General features: G+C 29.9%; 1 protein-coding gene and 8 non-coding genes across 10 annotated transcripts; all 9 read right to left on the minus strand.

Annotated features, from left to right (window-relative positions):
* Nucleotides 1-798: 798 nt before the first annotated feature.
* RpL11 (ribosomal protein L11) lies at nucleotides 799-10,413 on the minus strand. Of its 2 annotated transcripts, none has more exons than XM_043049879.2 (5): nucleotides 10,320-10,413; nucleotides 9,822-9,944; nucleotides 4,611-4,760; nucleotides 4,292-4,534; nucleotides 799-886 (listed from the first exon to the last, which is right to left on the minus strand). In XM_043049879.2, the coding sequence occupies exons 1-5, from the start codon at nucleotides 10,359-10,361 to the stop codon at nucleotides 848-850; spliced, it is 597 nt and encodes a 198-aa protein (XP_042905813.1). In that variant the 5' UTR covers nucleotides 10,362-10,413; the 3' UTR covers nucleotides 799-847. The 2 variants fall into 2 exon arrangements, 1 of the variants encoding a protein (XP_042905813.1); XR_015431350.1 differs by lacking the exon at nucleotides 799-886 and adding an exon at nucleotides 2,794-3,127 and having other exon boundaries at nucleotides 3,731-4,534.
* On the minus strand, nucleotides 6,404-6,471 carry LOC122270855 (small nucleolar RNA SNORD38). Its single transcript, XR_006226024.1, has one exon. It is a non-coding gene; the product is annotated as a small nucleolar RNA SNORD38 (small nucleolar RNA).
* On the minus strand, nucleotides 6,516-6,582 carry LOC122270865 (small nucleolar RNA SNORD38). The gene has a single exon (XR_006226027.1). It is a non-coding gene; the product is annotated as a small nucleolar RNA SNORD38 (small nucleolar RNA).
* LOC122270870 (small nucleolar RNA SNORD38) lies at nucleotides 6,647-6,714 on the minus strand. Its single transcript, XR_006226032.1, has one exon. It is a non-coding gene; the product is annotated as a small nucleolar RNA SNORD38 (small nucleolar RNA).
* On the minus strand, nucleotides 6,759-6,826 carry LOC122270863 (small nucleolar RNA SNORD38). The gene has a single exon (XR_006226026.1). It is a non-coding gene; the product is annotated as a small nucleolar RNA SNORD38 (small nucleolar RNA).
* On the minus strand, nucleotides 6,912-6,980 carry LOC122270860 (small nucleolar RNA SNORD38). The gene has a single exon (XR_006226025.1). It is a non-coding gene; the product is annotated as a small nucleolar RNA SNORD38 (small nucleolar RNA).
* Nucleotides 8,389-8,463, minus strand: LOC122270868 (small nucleolar RNA SNORD36). The gene has a single exon (XR_006226029.1). It is a non-coding gene; the product is annotated as a small nucleolar RNA SNORD36 (small nucleolar RNA).
* Nucleotides 8,659-8,734, minus strand: LOC147815183 (small nucleolar RNA SNORD36). The gene has a single exon (XR_015432160.1). It is a non-coding gene; the product is annotated as a small nucleolar RNA SNORD36 (small nucleolar RNA).
* LOC147815184 (small nucleolar RNA SNORD36) lies at nucleotides 8,766-8,842 on the minus strand. Its single transcript, XR_015432049.1, has one exon. It is a non-coding gene; the product is annotated as a small nucleolar RNA SNORD36 (small nucleolar RNA).
* Nucleotides 10,414-10,586: the final 173 nt, after the last annotated feature.

Consider the following 10,586-nt stretch of genomic DNA (forward strand, 5'->3'; position numbering starts at 1 on the left):
GTAAAATCAGTAATAAAAAATTATAAAATACTGAAATCTGATAAAAATAATTCAAAATGAAAAAAAAAAACATTAAGAAAATTAATTAAAAATATTTAAAAGTTGAAAAAAAAAAAACTGATAGTATTAAGCCTACAAAAGGTGAGCAGGGAAGTTAGTGTATAAATAATAACCATTTACATTAGATTTTAAACAACTTCCCAATTATCCGAACCATCTTCGGTCCCAAGCAGTTCGGATAATCGGCGCTCTACTGTACTAATTTCTCTCTTAGGCATTCTATTTTAAATATAACTCCATTAAGGCAATACAAATAAGTAAATAATGGATTATCGCATACCTGCAAACCCTGGAGAGAAAAAATAACCAAGACCTTTCTTTACCCGTGACGTAGTTTTAATACAATATGCAAAATCAAAAATAAACACTTAATTTTAACATCAGGTAGCAGTAAAATTACTTTTCACCAGAAAGTAAATATGATTCCTTATTTATTTTATCTTGCTCTGCAATATCTTTTTAAACTGTTTTCATGCAATTCAATTTCTAGTTGTTCGAGATAATTGTAAAATATAGGAGGCTGCATTATATGTTATTATATGACTCGACAGATATGTTATTTATAGGATCTCCAGATTCCAAAATGAAGAACTAAATCCCCCCCATGTACTTACTAAATAATGTGATTAAATGTAAGGTCCCCCAATCCAGTTTATTTCAACCCTCAAAATAATAATAATAATAAAAAAAATAAGACAGGCTCATTCACCAGGACTAGAAATAAAGACAAAACAAAGATGACGATTTTTTTTCTTTATTTTATTAAATGAAACAACCATACATGGATTTATTTACTACTCTTGGTGGGAAGAATGATACCATCATACTGAAAAAGAGAAAAAAGTGATAAGAAATCAAAGATCAGAACAGAGATATAATATTAAATATACTAAATATATGCTCAGAAAAAGTTAAAATAAAGCTCAATTAATGTTACAAAAACAAACTAATACCGGCTCTATGAGCAAGAGCAGTTTTCAACAGCCAAACACAGAAATGCCTTAACAGGGAGAATCTTTTTTTACTTTATAGAACTGTAACTAGCGCTCACATACCAAAAAGGTATATTGTTTTTTACATTAAATTAACCACTTCAGCAAACAGCTTTAAATGACAACTTAAAATAGCGGAAAAGCATAAACCATTTCTTATTACTCCTTAGACAATACTAAACAAATATAATTAAAATGTATTAATATTACTATTACAATACTAAACAAATATAATTAAAATTTCATTACTATGAAAATAACTTGCTTAAAAAATCAACCGAATTAAGCTGAACTCAAAACTTCCTAGCATCATTAGTAAATGATAGAATATTCTTCATTTGAAACACAACATAGCTCCACAGAAAGATTACTTAACTTATTCCTGGAATACTTTGCCAGTGTTTGAGCCGATCAACTTTTTTCTGATCACTCATCGAGTGCCATAGAATTTTAAAGACACTTTGTTGCAAAACAAAAATTCGGTTGATATTCAGAGATGCATCAATCATAAATTGTGAATTATTCTGGCAACTAATAATTTACATCATGAATGCACAAGATAAAATTAGAATAAGGCAGAGCTTCCTAACCCCTCAACTGCCAAGTAAAATGAACGTGACTCACTCCCCAGTGACACCGTTTTTCGCTCAAGTGCACTTTCTTACACGGAGTTTTGGAGGGGGAAATGATGCACGCTTTGCAATTTAAAAACAGTTATATATTTTATATATTTATTTAACATATATTTTACAAGACAAGAAAAAGGAAAGAAAGAAAATACAAAATTCAAACTAAATAATAAAAATACGATTAATACGATATCACTTTTCCATAACATCCTTCTCCCATTCCCCCTCCTCCGAAATACATTCGCAACGCAAACACTTCCAAGGCCATTTTACTGCATTCTGAAGTAGGGGGTGTAATTCTATTTATAGCAGCACAATGCAAAGAATCGTACTCCGGGAAAGTGTATATATACGCCTGCGGTAGTTAAGGGGTTAACTAATTCATTTACAATGTCTTATAGTGACCGCACATTCAACTGATCTTCAAAGCCAGGAAAGTGGCTGAAACAGTGCTGTTACATATTAAGCTCGACTCTGTATCTTTGAGGAAAGAAGAAGCTTGTTTACACAATTCAGAACTAGACCAAAGATGAGGAAAAATAACTACATTTCGCCTTAAAACAGGGACAAAGCTAACTTAGTCATATCAAAGCTAAAAATAGACTAATCGTCCATTTACAGCCTAAAATAAAGAATTGAAAAATGTTTCTCTTATTAGTACCATTATTAGTAAATTGGTAACAATGGGTTGCAACAAGAATTGATGTGGCACAAATATTTATATAAACTGTAAGTCTTATACAAATAAGCCTCAGCCGATGCAGTGCTCAATATTATGTTAGATCCATAATTTTTTAAAATTTAATTTATTAATATTTACTTAAACAAAGTTCACCCTTGGAATAAACAAGAGCAAGGTGCTTCCTCACAGAAAAGGGTTTCCAGAGTTTTGAAAAGGCACTCACTAAGGTTAAAATTAAACAAAACATGTAATAACTGAATTTGATCCTCTCAATTTTTAAACTACCCACTTAAACTATAGTTCATTCGACAGGAGTTGGCACTCGGTCCAGCTTTCATCATGTGGCATCCGACGTCATTTTTGGGAGGACGCGAACAATCCTGCTATTCGGCGATCGCATGACACTTATTTTGCAATCGTAATGTGCAGCTTTTTCTTAAAACATGAAATATGTAATAAATTTGATAATATTCCTATCTTTTGAGACAATTTGCTACAATATAGCCAGAGTAATGAAAGGCAGATAAAGTGTAGTAAGAGACTGAAAAAGAATTCACTGTATGCATTTGGCACACATTAAGGACAGTCTCAATTTAAACACTGAAACTTTTCTCATCTTACTCCTGCACTTAAAATGAACTTTGTCCGAGGAGGTGGAGACAAGTGCCAACTCCTGGTGAACGAACTCTATTTTATGCATATTTCAAAAAGGAATTCTTACTCCATATCAAAATATGAGATTAATCAGTAGATAATAAATTAACCTATAACAGAGTGCGTAGTCAAATCTTTGAATCAAAAATAAGCACTTTTCAAAAATTTTCAAGCACTCAAAAAATTCATATTGAATCAATGATACTATTGAAAAACAAAAACCTTTTATGAACAGTTTTAGCATTAAAAAAAAAAAAAAAAAAAAAACTCAAAGAAACGGACATAAATCAAAACAATCAGTACTTTTCCACATCACCGAGTGAATTCAACTTGACTCTGAACTCAGATCAAAAGTGCCCTCACCCCCTACATCAAAAAATTGTTAGAAGTAAAATAAAATAAACAGGAATAAAATTATAAACATTTAATAAGGATCTGACTATCCGAATTGGAGCACTCGGGTTTCAGTTTCGAGTGCGCAAGTCACAACGTGGGTACGACATGAAGTCCGTGGGAATGATTACGTAGCAAACACCCCATTTTTCGTGAAATGCAGGGGATCCGCCAGATATCACTGAAGGAGGGAAAAAAAATTATTCGTAAAAAAAAAAGCACTTTTTAAAAACGCCAGCTGAAAATAGCACCTTTAAAAGCTTTTAAAAACGAAATCTCCCAAAAAGCACCTTTAAGTACTTTTTACAAACGCTACGCACCCTGTATAAGCTTTTTTCTATAAGTTATATTGAAAATTATAAAAAAATTAACATTTAAAGGTGCGTTAAAAAAACAGGCATTTAAAATTAAATACACCCCTTTATCCAAAAAAGAAAAACATAACCAGCTTAGAATAATCTGAACAAAATAAAAATTTGTAATAGCAATAAGAATTAAACCTATAAAAACAATTTTACCAGATAAATTATTCAACTTTTTGAAAATGGAACAAGAATATAAAGGCAGTGTTGTTGAAAGTGGCCGGCAGGGCGGGCCACTCTCCCCCAAAACACTTGGGACAGACTTACATTATCAGTGATATTTTAAACTGCTATATTGCAGAAGATGCAAAATAGCAGATTAATCTGTTTCTCTTATTAGTACCATAATCAGTAAATAGGTGATAATGGGTTGCAACAAGATTTGATATAGCACAAAAAATTATTTAACTGAAAACTTATACAAACAAGCTTCAGCCGATGCAGTGCATATTCTTCAAAGCAGAGAGACAACATAAAATTGCACTTTCATATAAATCTTAGCAAGGTCACATAGATTACCTTTTGCTGAAACCATTTCATTGCTTCTTCTTTACATAGACGATGTTTTGAGCCGACAGTTCCCTTATTCCTTCTCCTGTATGCCACATTGAATCCAGGCCGTCCTAAAACTACATAAAAATCAAGTCCGTAGATACCAATTGATGGATCATATTTAATACCCAAGTCAATGTGTTCTTGAATTCCAAAACCAAAATTGCCTGTATCAGAGAAGTTGTCTCTTTTTAATTCATATTCTCGAACCTGAAAGTGAATGACTTTTAGAAATACATAATAGTTCAATCAACAACAGTTTAGACTGAATTATATCAATTTTTACCTTAAGACCTTTTTCTAAAATTTCTTCAGCCTTAGGCCCTCTAACAGTACAGTGAACAGCTATTTTTTCATTTCTTCTGATACCAAAGGACCTAACAGTATACCTTGCCTTGGAGAACACAGGTTGCTGACCAGTCAATTGCTCCAACACCTTAAAAATGAAATCAATAAATGCTACTTAGAGCTGACATCAATATACTTCATACTAAGTAAAAATCATATAATTTATATAAATTGAGATAAGACCGCTGGAAGAATTAAACTAAAACAAATCTTAATCTGGGAAGAAAAAAATACTCAGCATAAGTAAGTAAATTTGCATACAACAGAAAATACGTAGCAAACAGGATTTGCACTAGAGAAATGAGGAAAAAAAAACGTACACATAAAATTAGTAATTCCTAGAGTAAAAACTAAGGTCACCAGAATTTATAAAAATAAATAAAGGCATGTAAGACAAAAAAGCAAATCCTTTCCCTGGTCAGGAATGAGTTAGCATACTATGCAGAGAATGAAGACACAGAGCATTATTTTATCTAATTAAACCAAAGAGACAACAAATATCCGCAAAGGGAATCTGATTCCGCCAGACATCAGAAACTATGGGTAACAAAAGCAGTAATATACATTGACAAATGTCCCCACATTTTTTCTTTAGTTCTATTGTCAAGCTTATACAATATTTAATAAATAAAAATGAGCAATAAATGAAAAAAAATTTCCCCCAGGTTCTTTCATATCCTGATTAGACTGTAGTACGTCAGCAGAATTACTAGAAATAAAAGTGAAGAGCTAGTATCAGAAACTTAAATGGTGGTAAAATATCTCATCACTCACAAGTCAAGAGTAGCAAATTAGATCATCACCCACTAGCATTTAGCACAGGGAAGCCATAAAGTTTATTATTTTCTATAGCAATCAGTATCAGAAACCTAAATGGTGGTAAAATCTCATCACTCACAAGTCAAGAGTAGCAAATTAAGTCATCATTACTGAGTATATTTTGTTATATCAAGAGGAGAAAAAAAAAACCTCACCGCAGCAAATATACAACAAGTTATGTTTTGAAATCAACAGAAGTGAAAGATTATAATAAGCTAATTTTCTACAATAGTAACTATCAGACCCCAAGGATAAATTAACAACAAACAATTTAGTAAGAATAATTCAGCAACATAATTAACTAACATAGTTTTACATGGTTTCAAATACTATGGTAAAAACTCAGGGTATTATCATATTGCCCAATACTCTAATATTATACAGAAATTTTATCCAAGCAACACAAAATTTTGAGAAATTAGAAGTAAACTACAAAACAGAATTGTATATTAGCCAGTTTTATATACCCTTTTAATTTACACATTAAGCATGATATAGTCAGAATAGTTTCTTAATGTGCAATCAGTAGCATAACTGACAAATTTCTCAACAGCAGATGATAAATGTTAGATAAGAAAGTTTTAATTTTTCAACAAATGTATCTTTCAGTAAAATTCTCTTCTTCAACATGCTAATCAGTAGCAGAACTGACAAAATTTTTCATCATAAAAGTACATACCCAAGAAAATTAAGACCATGTGCTAGACAACTATTTGAACATTACCTTAGCAAGTTTTTTAAGCACAAAAAATGCTACAATAATATTAAGTTTAGTCTTTCAGTGAAAAAAATTTTCTTCAACAATCAGTAGCAGAAGTGAAAAATTCAGATAAAAAAATTGCAAAAGAGAATTATCATTTAGAATTATTACTAATTCCTGGAATAAATTTTACATTAAAAAATGAGTATTTATCTTTCAGTGAGAAAATTTTCTTCAACATGCATCAGTAGCAGAACTGACAAATTTCTCATCACAAAAATCGTAAGAGTTTTAAACAGCAAAAACCTAAAAACATATTTCGAATTTCAGTGAAATAATTTTCTTCAATATACTAATCAGTAGCAGAACTGACAGATTTCTCATCATGAAAACCTTAACAAAACTTATTGAGAATTATTTAAAATTATTAAAATATTTTAAATTAAAAATAATTATTTTTCAGTGATAAAATTTTCTTCAACATGCATCAGTAGCAGAACTGACAGATTTCTCATCACAAAAATTGTAAGAGTTTTAAACAGCAAAAACCTAAAATCATATTTCGAATTTCAGCGAAATAATTTTCTTCAATATGCTAATCAGTAGCAGAACTGACAGATTTCTCATCACAAAAACCCAAAGATTTTAAATCAACAAAACATAAAAAAACGTATTTAGAATAATTTAAAATTATTAAAATATTTTATATTAAGAACAATTATTTTTCAGTGATAAAATTTTCTTCAACATGCATCAGTAGCAGAACTGACAAATTTCTCATCATAAAATCCCTAAGAATTTTAAAATAAAAACCTTCTGTTTGGTAGTGTTTAAATATAAAATAATTGAATATATATATATATTTTTTTAAAGAGAACATGATCATAATAATTTAATATTATTATAAGTAACAAACTAAATCAAAAAGAAAGCCTGAACATTAAGTCATTTAGGTAGGACCTTTATTTACTTATGAAACAAAAAAACAGTATAAGAATAAGACTATATCAGATAGAGCTAATAAATTTTATCATATATATCAACTTGGCTTTAGTCATCATGACAGACAGGTTATAAAAATGCAATGAAGATAAGCATACAACTAATTGAAGATATTTTAAAAAAGATTAGGAAATTCCCTGATCAGAAAGAAATTTAGGATCAATAACATGAAAAAGCTAAAAATAATCATCAGAGTACCAAATGTCTTCAACATACTTATCAGTAGCAGAACTGGCAAGATTTCTCATCACAAAATATTCACAAGATCACTTTAGAATTAAGGAACGATTAGATTTTAAACACATCTGAAAACCCCAGTATTTTAGGTAAATACTCATTTTATATGACAATAAACATCAAAAAATATAGAATCATAAACAAAATCTCTAAGCATACACGTACAGACAATTTTTTTTTTTTTTTAAAATCATTATCAATTTAATTTAGCAAGCTTCAGGCACAAAAATGGTGGTAAGATTGCTCATCATGTTACATCAAGAGTAGCAAATTTAAATCATCATAAGCATAATTCACTCACTAAATTGAAACTAGGAGAGGAAAAAACTTAAAGTATAGATTTTAAATTAAAAAAATAATCTGCTTGCAGAAGCTACCCAACTAAATTTATAAAAATCTAATTAACTGTCAGACCTCAGACACTCAAATGGTGGTAATATTATTCATCATATCACTCAAGAGTAGCAAATTAATTCATCACAGGCCAGGTTACTCAGAATTAGGAAAGCTTAAGAAAAACTAAAATTTAATCTTGAATCGAATCATACTTGAAAATGATGTCAAACAGTTCAAAGTCATAGTTAAAAACTTCTTAAGAATTATCCTGATAATATTAAATAAAGTTGCACAATTTATTATTCTAAAAAAAAAAGAAAAAAAAGTAACAGAAAACATAGCATGCTTGACAGCTTACGAGTTTCAGCCACTTAAATGGTGGTTAGAATTCTCATCATATTACATCAAGAGTAGCAAATTATAGCATCACAAACTCGTAAATTAAAACTCACATACAAACAGTACAAACTCACTTAAAAAAAAATTAAGATATTAAGTAGCTAAAACTATTCAAGTTAGTAACTAAATTTCTCTTTTTGTTTGTCTACCAATTTAAAGAAAGCCTGAACATCCATCCTAAGAGTGAATCCTTGTCAATTACAATAGTGCAACAGTTAAATGTATAAGTCAGAGTTAAAAAGCTCGTAAAAATGTTCTTCATAACATTTCAGTATAAATATATCTCTCATCATTCAAAATAATAAATTAAAGCATTATATCAAGTAATTCCATAGCACTATTTTCTCATAAAGCAAATTTGCAGATAACAAAATTCACTAAAGATAAGCAGTAAAATATGATTTTTACAGAGAAAATTTCTATTTGGATCAGAAACAAAAAAATATTCGCTGCAACATTTACCACCTTTGCTAGAAAACTACCAAGAGTCCAAAACAATCAGAGTTAAAAAGCTCATTAAAATATAGCCTTCAGGAAACATTAGGACAGATAAATCTCATCATGATAGATAAATCGACTAAAGGAACAAAATAGTTAAAATTACATTCAGAGTTAAAAAGCTCGTAAAAATATCCTTCACATCACATCAGGATTAATAAAACTCATCATCGTTCATGAAATTTTAAACCCATACATAGGGCATTAACACAAAAATCTCTACATCCAGGTCATGTCATTTAACAGTTTTAATCTAGAACAGTGGTTTCCAACTGGCGGCCCTCGAACTAAAATGTATAAGTAGTTACCTTTTAGCGTACAATTTTCACAAAACTTTATATGGGTTTAAAATTCTTTTCTTTCATCATAAAACTTCTTACATTAATTTATAATTCAATACTTTCGTTTACTAAAAACTGACAGTAATATATAATGTTTCTTCAAACATAAAAGAGTCCTATATAAAATTTTGATGAAGTTGCGGCCTGCCATTAGACTGGAGATTTTAATTGTGGCCCCAGCCTCATGTAAGTTGGAAACCCCCGATCTAGAATTTATATTCTTAGCTTACAAATTTTATGAACAAATTATCTAACCCAAAAGTTGGCAATTTAAAGCATTTTGAACTAGCTGATACAGAAAACACTGATCATGTTGCAGTAAAAGATCAGATAAGGAATTCACTCTATACCAAAATAATCATTATCAGATAGAGCTAATAATTTTTTATATCATTATAAATCTATTTGGCTTTAATCATCATGACAAACAGGATATAAATAAGCCCAATAAAAAGAGATACACACATATATATGCACAAGTAATTATCTAAGAATTGACTAGAATCAGAACAGAAGAGTTAGAATATTGAGCTACGCTAAATACAACCATACATCAATTGAGAGGTTAACTCAATAATTGTCACCTAAACACTATTCCAAATAACTATATTTATAAGCCTTTCTAGTTGTATCAGATAGAGCTAATATACTTTCACTTACAAGTCAGTCTTGCATCTATCATCAAATAAATTAGTTATAAAAGAAAGAGTTTGAATCAACTGTAATTTTACTTTGATCTTGATTTGAAATAATACAAACTTTAAATGGTGGTTAAAAACATATTACGCTACATATTTACGAAGAAAACTTATCTTACCTTTGCTGCTCTTGTAAGCCTATCACCAGATTCACCAACACAAATATTTAAGCATAGTTTACGGATTCTCACTTCTCGCATAGGATTCTTTTCTTTATCTTTGTTTCCGGCCTTCAGGCTTTTCTAAACAATTATGAAAGCGTTAATCTAACATTTAGATTTAAATAAAAATTATACATACAATGGTAATCGCATGCTAATAAAATAAACAGTAATAAACAAGATTCTTGCGACCTACAACAAATATTTACAAACTAAGACGTTACCCTAATATAAAATGATTTTTAATTGTATTATTTATACTTCATAATCTAAGAAATACACATCGGTATGAATTATGTTTTTAATTTTTCAGTATATATGAAATACATCATACTTGCTCTAAATTGTTACGAAATAATTTACTCGTCAGAAAATTGATATTACAAGATTAACATTTAATAAATAAATATATAGCTAGATAAAAATAGTTAGAGGATTATAATAGATTGAACTTACAGGCCTCGGAATTTTTAATTTTCTGGTACCAGCCTTCACCATTTTTAGTTCGCGTGTTATGAAATATCACGTCGAATCTCGTCCATTCAGTTTTCGGTCAACAGTGAGCGATGTAGCCGTAGCCATCCGTAGTAGCCAAAAAGTTGAAAAAAGAAAAGACCAAGGTGGCCGAGAAACTTCATTTTCAGGGAGCATGGAATCTTTTGAACTTACTCAATTGAATCCATTCCGCAATGGATTGAATTTTTTAAAGTTTTAACAAGTCTT

Source organism: Parasteatoda tepidariorum, chromosome 2 (assembly GCF_982258835.1).
Source record: "Parasteatoda tepidariorum strain Cologne lab strain chromosome 2, Ptep-v5.0, whole genome shotgun sequence".
NCBI lineage: Eukaryota > Metazoa > Arthropoda > Arachnida > Araneae > Theridiidae > Parasteatoda > Parasteatoda tepidariorum.

Coding starts and splice junctions, on each gene's coding strand:
- RpL11 (XM_043049879.2), bottom strand. CDS start 10,361: ATGGTGAAGGCTGGTACCAGAAAATTAAAAATTCCGAGGCCT. Junction 4,761..9,821: donor GGCTTACAAGAGCAGCAAAG/GTAAGATAAGTT, acceptor TTCATTTTTAAG/GTGTTGGAGCAATTGACTGG. Junction 4,535..4,610: donor TTTTAGAAAAAGGTCTTAAG/GTAAAAATTGAT, acceptor ATTCACTTTCAG/GTTCGAGAATATGAATTAAA.